Source organism: Pantherophis guttatus, chromosome 1, assembly GCF_059756535.1.
Source record: "Pantherophis guttatus breed Tessera chromosome 1, ASM5975653v1, whole genome shotgun sequence".
Lineage (NCBI taxonomy): Eukaryota > Metazoa > Chordata > Lepidosauria > Squamata > Colubridae > Pantherophis > Pantherophis guttatus.
The window spans coordinates 296,838,784-296,854,753 of NC_142063.1; the positions used below are offsets into that span (position 1 = coordinate 296,838,784).

The window sequence follows — 15,970 nt, forward strand, 5'->3', positions numbered from 1 at the left end:
TTCAGCAGATTCCCCAATAATGCTTCTGTCTCTTTCTTTCTTCCAGAAACCCATCACCTCATCCCAAGAGGGATGGAGCACCATCACTATTCATGGGAGTTCATGGGAAAGGATTCAGGTGACATTGTCTGTATCACAATGTCATGCAAATTACATAAATTGTATTATTTGCGTCAGTCATGTCCTTTTTGCAAGTTGGAGTTTAGCAACATTCCACACATGTTTCTTGACCTCTGACATGCCAAAAGACAACATCTTTCACAGCTGTGAAACAACATATTTCTTTACACTCTTGCTGAAGCTCCTCCCATTCTTTTTCTCAACTCTCAATCCCTTAAGTGAATTTTTTTGGAGGCCAAGCCAATGCACTGGAAGGGAGTCTCACAGAGTTAGTGGCTTTCTAGTAAATTCTGGCTTAGTTTTGCCCTCATCCGTGACTGTCTTGCAACCCTGTTACACTCTCGGAAAACAAAAACAAAGCCCTGCCTTCACTAGGCTAGTAACCCAACTCCTTTGAAGGCAAAGAATTAGCACCCTTATAAACACTGGTAAATCCAATTCCTCATTGATAAAATAGAACTAAACCATTCTATGCTGTTAGTTTAGAATGTTTTCTTTCATTAGATAAAATGCTGAGCAAAGGGGGAGGGGGGAAAGACATGAGTGAATATTCGAACTAACAGAAGGATAAATCACACCAGCAGCACTTGTAAAGCTGAGGTACAAACCAGAGATTCAAAGAGTACAGGGGCGGAGGTGGCGGTGAACTGTTCTGCATTAAATTATTTTAACTTTCATGTGGAACTGCTACAAAAAGTATAAACAGTTGCAGTTTTTCGGGACTCTGTAAATTTATATCCCAACCTCTGAACATCAAAGTGATAAATTACTCTCTAAACTTAAGCCCAGTTCTTACTCAAGCAAAACTCTCATTATAGCTAAAGAAAAAAAAAAGTTTTTCCTCGGAAAAAAAAAAAGCAAAGAAAAAGACATAATTGGCTCTTTTATATGTATTAAAGCCCAGTTATGCAATTTTAGATTCTAGAAAGGTACGCTAATAATCCTTAGAATAAACTACTTTCTCACGTGATTCTAATTTTACTTCCAAGCTCTGAATGGCCAAAAATTCAGTTGCAGAATGAGAAGAAGCAATGGCAATTGAAATAAAAAGGCCAATTCATCAGCAATTTAATCTCAAACACTCCTTAACATTACTACTGTATCCAATTATACGTATTTGATTCTGAGTGTCTGGGAATGCAAGTTATAGCAGGTGGCAATCAGTGGTGGGTTCCAACTGGTGTTACCACCGGTTCTCTTCGCGCATGCACTTTGCGTGCGATTGCCACGTGCATACTTGCTTTGCTCGCACACATGCCGAACTTGCACTCCGCACAAGAGCATTAAGTTTCTGCCCAGCTGAGGTGCGGCAATCCACTCTGCCAAACCTATCAGCTGGGCTAAAAAACAAGAAATAAAGGTAAGTTTAACACAGGGGCAGGCAGGAGGGCACAGCTCCCAGTCAAAGAGAATTAGTTCGGTGACATCACATCATCACTACCGGCTCACCCGAACCGGCCCAAACTATGTACACATAACTGCTTTGTATCACTTTTTTCTCAGCACAGCAAAATGGTGATATTTTGCACCATGTGGAACCCATCACTGGCAGCAGCAGTTTCCAAAGTAGTTGAGTGAACCTGGAAAACTACATGGTTGCTTTAATGCAGGGGTGAAATGCTACCGGTTCGGGTGAATAGGTAGCGGTGGCGGGTGGTTGGCGAACCAGTAGCGATGGCAGCGCAAGGCTCCGTCCACCCACCCAGACGTTGTTACTTCCTGGTTTTAACTTCCTGGTTTTAACCAGGAAGTAACCTGTTTTTGACCCTCTGTGCATGTGCAGAAGGCTTTGCGCATGCGGAGAGGATCTAAAATTGCACATGAGGCGCACATGCGGTAGGGAAGGGAAGGAGATTTCACCCCTGCTTTAATGGGTCAAGGAAAGGTGTTATGTGTGCAATCTCAAACATTGTGAAGTATCGGTTTCCAAGGATTTCCACAACCTGATTCAACCTATTTCAGACCACACAGAACACAACTTTCAACAGACAGTGCAGGATGGGCTTTGCAGCCCTCCTAATACAGGTAGTCCTCGGCTTATGACTACAACGGAGCTCAAAAATGTCTGTTGTTAAGTGACCCATTTGTTAAAAGTTAATTTTGCCCCATTTTATGACCTTTCTTGCCTCAGTTGTTAAGTGAATCACTGCAGTTGATAAAGTTAGTAACCCGGTTATTAAGTGAATCTGCCTTCTCCGTTGATTTTGCTTGTTAGAAGGCTGCAAAAGGTGATCACATGATCTTGGGACACAACATCGGTCATAAATATGAACCAGTTGCTAAGCATCTGAATGTTGATCACTTAATCATGGGGATGCTGGAAATGTCATAACTGTGAAAAACGGTTGTAAGTCCTTTTACTGTTAACTTTGAGTGGTCCCTAAGCGAATTGCTGTAACTCGAGGACTACTTGTATTGTTATATTTCTCATATGGTGAGGAATGTTGGGAGCTGTAGTTCAGCAACATCTGGAAGGCCACTGATTCCGCATCTCTTAATGGTTTGTGCTTGATATGCTCAAACCTGGTACTATACATAGAACCTTGTGCTACTCATAAATCAACACTGATATGTAAGGAGGAGAATACCCAAAATGCTCCAGCACCAGGTTTTCCCTTCAAGCACAGTTATACTGTGGACATTGTGTTTAATTTTATACGTGAACTTGAAAAGCTGAAGGAGTGACTCATGTCTGTGTGTGCACAGCAGAAAATGTATTTGATGATGTGAAGCAGCTCAACTGGATTACGCCAAAATGAAGAGCAGGCTCTTGCTCAGCCTTTACCAACCCCCACCCAGCCATAAATTGTAATCCCAGCATATCCAAAAAAAGTACTGGGTTTGGGAAATCTGCTTTTGCTCAACTATATGTGCATTAATATGAGTGAAGGTTCCACTGAGTTTAATAGGATCAACCTGCTAAAAAGTATGTTCAGGATTCTATATCTAATATATATATATGTGTGTGTGTGTGTGTGTAGATGTCATATTCATACCGGTTTGTAGCTGGCTGTATTTTTATATTAAGAATGAATAACTGATTTAAGCAGGGAAGGTGCTTTACTAGTTTATTCCTTCTCACTCTTGACCTTACTATTTATGAGTGCAATTGGCACAAAGCAGACAGACAGACAAACATTTACTAACTCAATACAACTAGTGGAGTTAGCAGCTTTATCAGTCTTTTATTTTAAATGTTATGGCATGCTCCTAGGAAACCTAGGAAAGAAAATAACTGATACAGTGTTGTGATAAATATTTCATGTACAGCCTAGATCAGGGGTGTTAAACTTGCGGCCCGTGGACCGGATGTGTCACACGCTGGCCACGCCCACGCCTGATTTAGCGAAGGAGGAAAAAGTAGCGATATGTCACGTGATGACGCTGTGATGATACCAGTTTGACACCCCTGCTTTAGATGGAAGTCGGATCCATTGCAATCAGAAGAGAATTTTCTAGCAGAATAGGAAGTGGAAATAGAATGCTAATACAAACTGATGATTCAGAAATATATATTGATTCTAAATTAATACACATCTATCTACTCAGAAACTTCACTGGGAATGCTTATACAGAAGCTAGGTTAAGGAAAGTAATCAGACTGGCATGTCTTTGCCTATTTCGCAGAAAATCCAGTTCAGTGGTTTTGGGGGACACATTAAGCAACCTATCCTGATATCTTTTACAGCTCCTTCAGCCCATCCAGGAGAAGCCAAATGCCCTTTTATTCCCTATGTGTAAATGAACTGGCAAAATTTTAGCACAATTCTACTTCAAGTCTTAACCCAGCAGCACACGAAAAGTTTAATGTGAATAAATTCTGAACTAATCAGGTTCCTTCTTTAAATGTTGACACAGTATTATGCATATCCCATAAATACCTTCTGACTAAAATTCATCCCAGGAGATTGGCACCATGCCAGGGCTATTCATATTTACTGTATTTATATAGAACAGTTGGCCAAAGATAATATTGAAGACAAAATATGCCTTGAGATATATACAATATCTCTGGGTTTTCCTTTTAAATCTCTTCATTGCTAAAAATATTTACAAAATGTCCCTCAAAGACCTATCAGGGATCTGCGCAGTGATATATAGCCAACTATGAGTATAATTAGAGCATATTTGTAATATTTGAGCTGAAGTCTGTTACCAAATGCTAATGTCTCTGTGGTTTAAAAAAAGTTTCTTTAAAAAAAAAAACCCTGAATGATTACTCTTTCCCAGGCCTTTTACTCTATGACCTCAGTGTGTTTGCGGAGATCTCCTCCCCTCCCACCACCATCACATTGTCTGCTTGACTGGTACTAGAGACTTAAACCTTTTAAGGCTGAAGGGAAACGGTGCAGAGCAGCCTAGCCTTGTGTTTTCTCATTTATATTGTAGCCGTTTCTTCTTGACTGTGTACGCTTTTCCCCCCCTTCAGAACGGCTCATCCAGCCTAACGTATAACTAGACAGCAGTGGAAAAATGGTTAACTCTTTTACTCTGATCTTCTCAACCAAGTATTTGCACAGGAGGCCTGGCTGCAGTAAGCAAGCAAGCAAGCTAGCTAGCTATGGGCTCTTGAACATCTGATGCTCCCTATTGGCCAAGGCCTGCAACCTCCACTTGTCCTTTTCTGCTGTTCTATTTCAAATCCAGGCAAAGGGATCCAAAAGTGTCGGGGGCACTTTTGCGTTCATGCCAAGATAACCCTTCATTTTCCACGGACAATTAAATTTTCCAGAAAAAACAATGCATAGCTGTAAACCGATCACTCTGGATAACCCTGCCTCTTTCTATGGCTCAGCCACATCAGAAACATGATCAAAGGGATTGGGAGGTTATTTAAGATGGTAAACAGTCACAAAAGAAATGAGTTTTTGCATGTTAAGACACATGGGGGGGGGCAGGCAACTGCATGTGCGGATGTGTGTACACGCACTATGTACGTGTGCATTCTAATGTCTCGAGTTCTCTTCTGCATTTCAGCATTGCCACAAATTATATCAGAGAGCTTGCACATCCCTGCTTGGCTCCAGCACGTTCTGCAAAATGTTTTTTCCCTCAGGGCAGCAAGGGTGGAGTGTATTTATCATAAGACTTCTGGATGGTGCCTTAATTACAATAATAAAGCCCTTTGATTCCCAGGGTGTCCTCTTCCTTGGATTGTCATTTGACAATAAAAAAAAAAGAGAGAGAGAAGGCAGCTCACTGAGAAGTGGGTGCAGAAATTGCTGGCTGGCACTCTCGCTCCCTGACTCTCACTGGCGTGCCCCAGCAAGCCTCAAAGTTACACCTCTGTAACAGTCAAAATAAATAGAATATTGAGATAGAGAATCTAGTATGGAGTTACCCAGGTGGCTGCAATGCCTTCTCCATTACCTACTTCTCAGAGATGGGTCAGGTATCAATATATAGGCTCCATATAACAGAAGCAGAAGAGAACAAATTAGAAAATTAATCAGTGAGCACTTTAGTGAACACATGGAGTCCAATCCTTTTCTTCCTCCTAGAAAATTTCTCAAGCTGACCTACATTTGACTATTGTTCTAACACAGTATTTCTTAACTTTGGCAACTTTAAGAAGGGTGGACTTCAACTACCAGAATTCTCCAGCCAGCACATGGTTGAGAAACGTTGTTCTAAGGTATTCCAATTCTGCTCTGGACCATAATAATAAGTTATTAGACTTCCACATATTTAATAGTCTGATTTTCTAAAGAGCAAAAAAGTCCACAATTTCAGAGAGTTAAAGCAACAACACTGTCTAATATTAATGCAATACACACAGGATAGCAGTATAACCCTGCCCCTTTATGTGAAGATAACTCCACTGGGCTGGAGTTGTTTGTAGTTACAATGCAGAGCATTGTTATTTTTATATTTATATCTTGCCTTTTGGGGTATATATGCACTCTAATTGACTAGACCTTTTTGGCCACAGCCCAACAGCAAGTCCAAACTGGAGCTGCAATTTGAATTCTGCCACTGCCAACCCTGAATGCTCAGCCTTTAGATTTGTATGAAGCCAACTTCTTCAAGCTCGCCCTGATTTTCAGAAGAGAGTCCATCTAATCAGTTCCAGCTGACACATTCCCAGGCTGTGTCCAGGAAGCTGGCCCTTAAAAAAAATGTTGGAGGGAGATTTATTTTGTACCTGGAGAGAAGATGACCACAAATATGACGGACTATTAAACTGAAAAAGGAAACCTAGAGTGGAACTTCCAGGTTTGGACAATTTTTTGGCAGGCAAGAAAAACTTGAATTTTAGGGTCAGAGATAATTCTTGTTTTTCTCCATTCTCCCCATTTCTTACCCCCTCCACACTGAAAATCCTGCCCAATTCCAACATAATCCAGCAGTGGCTAGAGAAGAGGAGGCCACAGGATGGGAACAAGAGATAGGAAACTGATAAGGCAACAGGAAGGGATGTGGGGGTGGTGGACCCCTTGAGGGGGGGTCAGAGGGAGCTTAACAAGTAAGCTAATCCCCTTTGTGAGATTTGTTGACCCAGGTGTTCACTGAGAAAGATCAGGGACTTGGAGCAGCGGGTCTGATGAAGTGCTGAGGTGGAGAGTATCTAAGGAGAAAGCGCTGGGGAGCTAGAGTTCCCAATATGAAGAAATATTACACAGGGAAGAATGACAGGAAAGAACCAGAAAAAGGAGTCTTACAGATATAATCTGCTCCTCAAAGATACCAGCTGGTCAAATTGGGGTGGGGTGGGGTGGGATGTTATGTACTCTTTACCAAAGGCAAAGCCCAATTTGTATTTGTGTTTTCTGCTGTGAAGCCTCTGCAAGTGCTTAAGTTTGGCTGTGTAGGGTTTAGTTCTCACAGAAGGGCAAGACAGGCGCTCTGCAGATGTTCAGAGGCACACACATCTCTTCTTACTTAGCCCGTCCCAGGTTTACACCTCGGCACTCAAAACATTCCCAGCGTTCAGATCCAAATAGAGTCTGATTACCAAGTAAACCTCACTGATGAAATTTAACTCACTTCCTTGGGGTTTTATCCTGAGGAATAACACTGTGCTGTACCGTTCAAGTATTACAGAAATAAAACTGGTAGGAGGCTGTGTCAACATCCTCCCTTTCTGCAGAGGAAACCCCTTGCTGCATTTTTAAGATGTGGGGGGGGAGGGGGCCTGGGATGTCACACCTCTGGATTACTCTGGACTGCCCCCTTGCAATTTCTGTGGGACCTGAACCTCCAGGCACTCTCCACCTGAGCGGTCTCAAGGTAACCGTGAAGATACCTCTCCACGCCTCCTCGCACCCGTCAGGCACATTATGCAATCCCACAGCAACCAAGCTCTACCTGGCACAGGCACACACAATTTACTCAGAGTAGACTTACTTGCGGACGGGTGGTAACTCCCCATGTCAATTTTGTAAACTTCTTTGGCGTAATATTCCTCATCGCTCCTTTCCTTTTCACAAGAGGCTGCCCTGTGGTTCGCCTTCTCCTGCAGCAAGTCCCTTGTGCTATTGTAGATTGAGATGACCTCCGGAGGAACCTCCTCGGGCTCGGGGTACTCTTCCGGAGGGCTGGTGAGTTTCAGTTTGCTGAGGATCTGGCCTCGGATGGCTTCGATCCGCTTACGCATGAACTGGTCCGTGTCTAGGGTGCTGCACGTAGACAGAGCAAAGGCCACCGTGGCCAGATCCAGGGTGAGGAGCACGCTCAGGAGATAGCAGTGCATTTTAGGAAAGGGGAAAAAAAAGGTTTAAAAGTGAAAAATAAAACAGAACTCAAAACACACTTCTTTTCGTTCGGCTTCTCCCACAAAGAAAGGACCAAAATGCTTCCTGGGATTTTCTCCGTGGCAGTTTAAGATGTGCAAACAAGCCTCAGATCTTCTTTAAAAAAAAAAACAAACAAACCAAAAAACCAGGGATCGAAAGAATAAACGCAATCCCGATCGTGAGTCCAGATAGCATATGCCAAGTTGCCGGTCCGCCAAACTGCTTGAATTGGTTGCAAGTCCAAGAGTGAGTTTGCTAGCAGATGCGATGCTCCAAGCAAAAGTGGCGGGTTCAAGCCAGCAATCGCTTTCTATTAAAGCAAAAAACAAGCAAAAAACCTGCAACAGATAGCGCCTAATAATAATAATAATAAAAAAGAAATGTAACAGGTTGCAAATGTTGCTTCAAAGCAGGAAAGCAGGTTGCTTTTTCTCTTCCCGGCTACTAAAGAAGATAATAAAATCCCAAAAACGTTGCCAAGAGATGGGGGTGGAGGGAATAACGTCTGGTACATACAAAAAGAAATTTTAAAAAATCTTAAGGGTTGAAGGAGTGCGTGGAAGGAGGGGAAAAAAAGAAGGGAAACTGGCCGCCACTAAAGCGAGGGCTCCGGAGACTCGGCGCCCAGCTGCCCACAAGCTCCCACGCTCCAAATTGAGATGGCACCGACTGGCAGGCGGAGGAAAGTAGGTCCGGGGTTGGGTGATGCCCCCCTTCTGGGAATCAGTGCGTCGCTCCCCCACCCCTTTGGCCCAGGGGGTTGGTGTCCAGCTGCGAACGGAGGCGAAATGCGCCCACGTGTGTAGAGATGCGTGTGTGTGTGTGTGTGTGTATACGCGCGTGCCGGCGCCAGGACAGACCCCGAGACGCGCCTGGGACAGCTGGACGCCTTCAAGGTGGTTCTGCCGGCTTCTCTCCCTTCTCCTCCCACGACTGTTGCTCTTCCACACCCGCCCACCAACCCCCTTCGCGGCGTGGGCAGGATTCTGAACGGTCCTGCTTTCCTGGGGACGGCGGACTGCAGAGGCTGTTTGCATTAACCGACCAGCTCACCTCCCTCCCTCCCTCTTCTCTCTCTCTCTCTCTCTCTGGCGACTGAGGGCTGCACAACTTTTCCAGGAGCTCCCTCTCCTCCTCCTCCTCCTCGTCCTCCTCCTCAGTTTTTAAAAAGCCAAACCGAATCAAGAAGGCTGAGCTACCGCTGCTTCTCCGAGGCTTTCGGGATTCCGCCCCCTCCACCCGCGCGTTTTCTCCCAAGACTGGAGATTGCAAAGTTCGTTTTCCGCCCTCGCCTTGGCACTTTTCCACGCGGAGTAGTAGGTGGCGTGCCTTTTTTTTTTTTCCCTTTCCCTTTCCTTTTTTTTTTCTTTTTGGCCCACGGCTCCCTCCTTCCCCACGGAGCTTGAGGAGATGGGGCTGGCAGGCACGCCGCCCCTCGTCCCCACGTCTTCTAGCCTCTCCCCTCTCTCGGAGCCCCCGCGCTCAACTCACGGCTTTCGCCCGCAGAGAACCTCGCGCTCTGCCGGAGAGGGCGGGTTGATAAGGTCCTCTCGGACCGCGGGTGTGTGTGTGTGTGTGTGTGTGTGTGTGTGTGTCCGCTGCCTCCACAAAAATGACGCGGAGTGGGAGCCGGCAGACTTTAAGTGACCTAACGGATAAGGACCCTGCCGCCTTCTTGAACCTGGGCTACGTCTTGCTCTGTTCCAGTGGGGGCGGCGGGGGCGGGGGGCAGGAAGCCTGGTAGGTCCGCATCAAAAAGATGGTGACAGAAAGTGTCTTTGGTCGGGAGAGCTGTCGGGTGTTACCGCGAGGCGATGGAGGTGCAACAGCCGTGTCTCTTTTTAAGGGTGTGATTCTGATTCATGAGGTGCGAACTAGAATGGGCTACCTACCCGGTGCCTTCCAGATGTTTTAGACTTCAGTTCCCAGAATTCCGTTGGTGATGGTATCCGGAGTCTGTAGGGAGTTAAAATCAACAGATCTGGAAATCCAGGCGGTCAACTCTTTATGTGAACAATAATATATAAAACAATAAAACGTTACGATTTTAATTAGTCTGGACAGAACAGGCAGACTCAGTCTCACTTGCTCCAAACTGGTTCCCAAATTTGCACTGTCTGTGATTCATATGTTCCGTTCCAAATGTCCTCTTTCTTGCCTACATTTGTAGAATCTTGCCCAGTTATAAAACTAAGTTTCTACATACTTTTTGGCATGATTTGTGCATGCTTTAAAAAAAAAAAACAACTTTGCCAAACGTTTCAGTGGCTGCAAGCTCCCAGTTGTTGAATGGCTTCAACATTACAGTGAAATGATCTGGTCATGATCTGGTCATCTAAATTTTTTATATGCCAGGGCTGGAGATCCACTCCAACTACAGGAGTCACATTAAATATAAGAAATGGAGGGAGGGTCCTGCATGGGCATTTTCAGCCTCCCCACTTTATGGTTGGCTGAACCACAAACAGCCCAAGTACATCTTGGTGCACTTTCACTGTCAAACTGCTTGCACACCTGTTACACTGTTGAAGATGATGCAAAAAAAGATGTCCCTCTGAACAGGTAATCCTCTACTTATGACCACAGTTGAGTCCAAAATTTCCAATGTTAAGAAATTTGTTAAGTGAGTTTCCCATTTTACGACCTTTCTTGCCACAGTTGTTAAGTGAATCACTGCAGCTGATGACTTAGTAACCCAATTGCTAAGTGAATCTGACTTCCTCAATGACTTTTCTTGTGAGAAGGTAGGTAATCACATGACTGTGTGACATTGCAACCCTCATAAATATGAACCAGTTGCTAAGGATCTGAATCTTGAACATATGATCATGGGAATGCTGCAAAGGTCATAACTGTGAAAAACGGCCGTAAGTCACAATACTATATGGAACAAAACTGTGGCTGAATCTGGATGTTCTGCTTTCCCAGTTGCTAATTAGCAGATTGCAGAAGAGGGCAGTTCTCTTGACAGGCACGTAGCTTCCCTTAATTCTGAGGCCTGGTGGCTCAGCAGACTGATAGCATTGTGATTAACACCAGCTGTCTGCAATTACTGTAAGTTCGAATCTCACCAGGCTCAAGGTTGACTCAGCCTTCCATCCTTTCTAAGGTAGGTAAAATGAGGACCTAATTTGTGGGGGCAATAAGCTGACTTTGTATAAATATACAAAAGTATGAAGGCTATTGCTTAACGCATTGTAAGCCACCCTGAGTCTCCGGAGAAGGGCGGCATATAAATCAATTTTTTTAAAAAAAATTCAAGGCAGTGGTGAAATCCAATTTTTTTTACTACCGGTTCTGTGGGAGTGACTTGATGGGCATGGCAGGAGAAGGATACTGCAAAATCCCCATTCTTTCCCCACTCTGAGGCCAGCCAGAGGTGGTATTTGCCTGTTCTCCAAACTGCTCAAAATTTCCGGTACTGGTTCTCTAAAACCTGTCAGAACCTGCTGAATTTCACCCCTGGTTCAGGAGTGTCAAACTGGCAGCCCACGGGCCTGATGTATCACATGCTGGCCACCCCCATTTTAGTGAAGGGGAAAAAAGACAATATGACAATATGACGATGCAAGTTTGACACCCCTGCATTAGTTGAAGGGGAGCTTTCTACATAGAATCAATTTCCAGATGTGTATGAATTTTAGGACTGGGGGTTCTAAACCTCATTTGTGTACCCTGAATTTTTCTTCTCAAATAATTTAGGAATGTTGTCTAAGATTTGATGAGAATGCTGTAATTTTTTTTCTGTCAAGCTTTCCTTTGAAGGAGGCATCTTAAATTCAGGGTTATCATCCTGAAGGCTATATCACATAATCCATATAGTTTAATGACAGACACATATGAACATAAGCCATTCTTTTAATGCTTCCTGTATTGTTTTTCCTGTTTTATCAAGCACGGGCCCCAGCAAAGCAAGTGAAAAGTAACTGTAATGTTTAAACAAGTTTTTCAAAGTTTTTATGTTTATAGTGGGCAGGGTGGATTTGATTTAAATCGAGTTGATTTAAAGCACAATTTAAATCATGATTTAAATCACTAGTAAAAAGGCTTGATTTAAATCAACTCAATTTAAATCATAATTTTTAAAGAACAACTGTCATCTCTGCTACTCCTTTGACCCACTGTTGACTCACCTATAGTCCCAGTGTTGCAGAATATACAGCCTCATGCTACATAACTAAGCTCCATTCCATGCTGAATAAACTAAATTATTTATGTATCTTAAATAGAAAACTATCTTACGATAGATTTTTACCCCAAAAGTTTTTTATTAAAATAAATTTGATAAAAATCAAAAAAATCCGATTTAAATCAAAAAAATCTGATTTTTTTTAATTTTTTTAAAAAAATCATTGATTTTTATCCACCCTGATAGTGGGTAGACTTTTTGTCCTGGTTCAATACAATTTAGGCTCTTTGCTAGACAAAGAGGTTGTTAGGCTGGCATTTCCACAAAAAAGGTGTTTAGGGGATGAGAAAGATTTCCAAAGGAGCACTTCTTCAAGTGATGTAGAACCTTGTCTTCAGCTATAAAAGCTATTCAGCTATTTTTGAAAATTTGGTCCATCATAACAATTATTAATTGAATAGAACAAATGACTCAACATTAAGGTCAGCATATGCTCAGATAATTGGTTGAAACAGATTACCCAATGCCTCTTTCTGGCCACATTCATGTTAAGCATGTTGGATTAATTTCAGTTTAATTAAGATACTGTTGATTTCTAAACCATGGTTTGTGGCAAAGTATGTTGTGATCATTTAAAGCATTTATTTTAAAAATAAATGCCATATACCAAGTTAAAATGTTATATCTTCCTTCACTATTGGCTTCCTTCTTTAATTAAAAGACATTTTTTTCAAGTCATCTAGGAGTCAGAATAAATGTTTGCAGAGACCTTATAGTGCAAACTAATATGAAGATAAGATCTGTAGTAATGTTTAATCATCAGATTATCTGTTCCATGTTTCTTGCTGAGTACAATTGGTTCTTTTCCACATATTTTAAAAATAAAACTTTATTGCCAAAATGGGGACACCTAGAAGATTGCTAACTAAGCAAAAGGAACTTATATTTCCTTTTTTAGGAAAAATTATGTGATTTTTAACAATCTTGAAGTTTCTTTTTAACCTGATTTTGATTGTTAAAAATAATAAGGTATAAAATAGAAAAACTCACTTTATGCAATTGATGACCAAACTATTATGTAACATAGCCATATTTTATTAGCTGAAGGTAATTCATGAAGAAATATTAAAAAATATTATAATTTCCAAAATATAACTTGTGGTACAATGACAATTCCCCATCCTTAAAGCAAGACTCTTTGAAAAGTAACATGGAGTTACAAGATGATGCTTGTTGTAAATTGTTTTACTTGCATTTATAAATGTATTATGTGGTTTCTTAAATTAATAAAAAAAAATTTAAAAAAAGAAAAGTAACATGGAGTTGAAATACTCAGTTCTAATTGAAGAACACGTTCATTGTTCATTGTCACATCTCTTGTTACATGCTACAGCTGTGCTTGAAAAAAGAATATTATGGTTGGTCACATAGTCAGCCAGATGTTTAGACTGTTTGGCATTTTTGTTAATCTGTTGAGCCCTTCCCAAGGATCTGGGATTGGCAGATGTTGTTTGATGGTATTAAAGGATATATTATTATAGGATGTGAGCTGTTTCAAGTAAAGGTGCCTAAAGCAATCAACCGATAGTGATTTTGATGGTGCTCAAGTGGTGCTCCAAATATTTTGGGATTATACCCAAAGCATCTATTACTATTTGTACTATCTTTGCCGTCTTTTGCCACAGTTGTTCCACTTCTATTTACAGGTCTTTCTATTTTGTGATTTTCTGCAGTTCTATATTTATCACCTATTATAATAATGACAATTAGGCTGGTATCAAACAGGCTAGGCTAATGTCCTAGTGAAAAAGTCCTTAGAAATCCTATCTTGCCACCTTTAGTAAAAAAAAAAAAAAAATGATTGCTTGATGATCCTGTCTTCTAATTTAGGATCTAAAAACTAAATGAAATTTAGAAACCCAATTTAAGCCTGGAACCAGCTGGGTGATCTTGGACCAGTAATTCTCAGCCAAAAAAGGCAATGGCAAATCATTTCCAAATTGCCAAGAAAACATTAGGGTTTGTCCAGGTATTACCAGGAGCCAAGATAAATTTAACATAAGAGGTACACACACAAACACACACACTCATTCACAGTTAATGTTAAGACTTTGGTAAAGGACTGCCAGGACCTTGAGCATCTGACTGAACAAATCACAATAGCCTATTTCACAGATAATATAAAGCCACAATAGATGGGTTTGCAAACTATAAACCAAATATCCACATTAAGTCTTAGTTTTAAGTGACATCCAGGTCATTATGTCATCAAAATGACTGTACTGTGACTGATGACAATGCAAATCACTTTGTGTAGAAGTACTTCCAAAGAAATGCTGTAACCTACAGAAAATAAAATCAGCACAGATTTTTACTCCAAGTTAAGATCCAGAATTAGGTTTCCGTCTCTAGAATCTTAGCAAGAAAAAGGTGATACTATCAGAAGCTTAATTCTCATCAAAATCTGAACAGCCACTCATTTCTTAATCCTACAAATTCCAGTCTTAATACCATCAGACCAAAGACCTATACAGCTCATTAACTGATTTATTTGGTGGCTGGCTAGATATTCATGGGAGCAGGGCAGGATAATAAACAATTTTCACCTGCTACTTTTCTCCCGTCCAACTAGTTCTTAGAAGGATCCAAAAATTATTGGATTTATCTGCCATTGATTTATTTAACTGTCTTTTTAAACTATGCCAGTTGATAGTGCCTATCATATCCATCTATCCAGCTAAGTATCTATTTAAAAAAAATCTCCAGTCTTGGTCATTGCATTCATATCTTGGTCTCTCAAGCATTGTTATTTTGCTTTTCCTATTCCTTTGCTTCATATGGTTGATACAAAATTCTTTTGCTGTCCCCAACCACATATTTAATTGAAAAATCTGTACTTAAATAATATGTCCTGAAGGGGAAAATAAATTAATTTAAATTATACATTACTACTTGGATAACTTGTGATGATGAAAGCAGATTAATTAGAAGACATTCAGATGATTGCACACATTGTAGCATTTAGGCATTTTTTAAAAAATAATAGCTGAATGTAGAAAAATAATTAAGATTTATTCACAGAGCTTCATGAGCATAATGGCAATCCAAGGTATCTATCACTCATTAGAAAATTGGTCTTAAACTAGTTTGAGAAAATTCAAGATTAATTTCAGAATGGACTTCCGGTTGATGTCGCAGCAAGATCGGACATGAGCGGGTCTCCGCGGTCCTGTGCCGAGTTTTCCCTGTTGGTGGGCTCTGAAAGGAGCCAAAGTCTCCCTGTAGGAGCGGCGAAGCAAAGAGGGGTGCCTTATGAGACCATGGAGAGTCGCAACTCTCCTGCTGGATCCCATTTTTTTCCCTCTCAGCCACGACAGGGAGAAAAGACAGCTTAAAGATGGCTGCCACAAAGCTGGGTCAGGCAAGGAACACCTAAGATTGGTGCTGGAGTGGAGTTAGTGAACAGTGTCTGGAACTGGGTGAGAGGATTCTTTCTTATTTAAAACCTAATCCCAAAAGGAAAAAATCCAGGAGAAGAGAGGCTCACAACTATTTGCTAAAGCAGCAACTAAGCACTTTGAGAAAAACTTCAGAATTGAAAGAAAATAATTAAGGGGAGAAAAGCAAAAAAAACCCTAACCTGTTAAAAATACATAAAATTGAACTTTCAAACTGAGCAGGCATTGTTTTGGAAAGGCATTTTAAAAATACTGGAAATATTTATCTAAAAAATTAACTTTGTTTCTATATTTTGACTTATTATTTGACTAAAACTGGTTAACATTGAAATCTAAACTGAGAGTGCCATCTGCTGATGAAAGGAAAGTATTACATATTCTTAAATCTTGGAAAATTCTGACAAGGATATGTTTTATCCACCTATGACGTGACTATTGGAGATTTAAATATGAGAATAAGGAAGATTTTTTCATTAAAGAGATCCCTGAATGATACAAGATTGAATGCATAAAGGGGATTTAAGGAG

The 15,970-nt window shown here is 41.3% G+C and overlaps 1 protein-coding gene across 1 annotated transcript in view; it reads right to left on the bottom strand.

Moving 5' to 3' along the window:
- The window catches only part of TGFB2 (transforming growth factor beta 2), a 91,824-nt gene extending 81,776 nt beyond the window's left edge, over positions 1-10,048 (bottom strand). Inside the window, exon 1 of the mRNA XM_034427843.3 lies at positions 7,468-10,048. Coding sequence (XP_034283734.1) covers positions 7,468-7,813 — 346 coding nt within the window. The 5' untranslated portion in view covers positions 7,814-10,048. The remainder of the gene's footprint in view (positions 1-7,467) is intronic.
- Between the last annotated feature and the right edge of the window lie 5,922 nt (positions 10,049-15,970).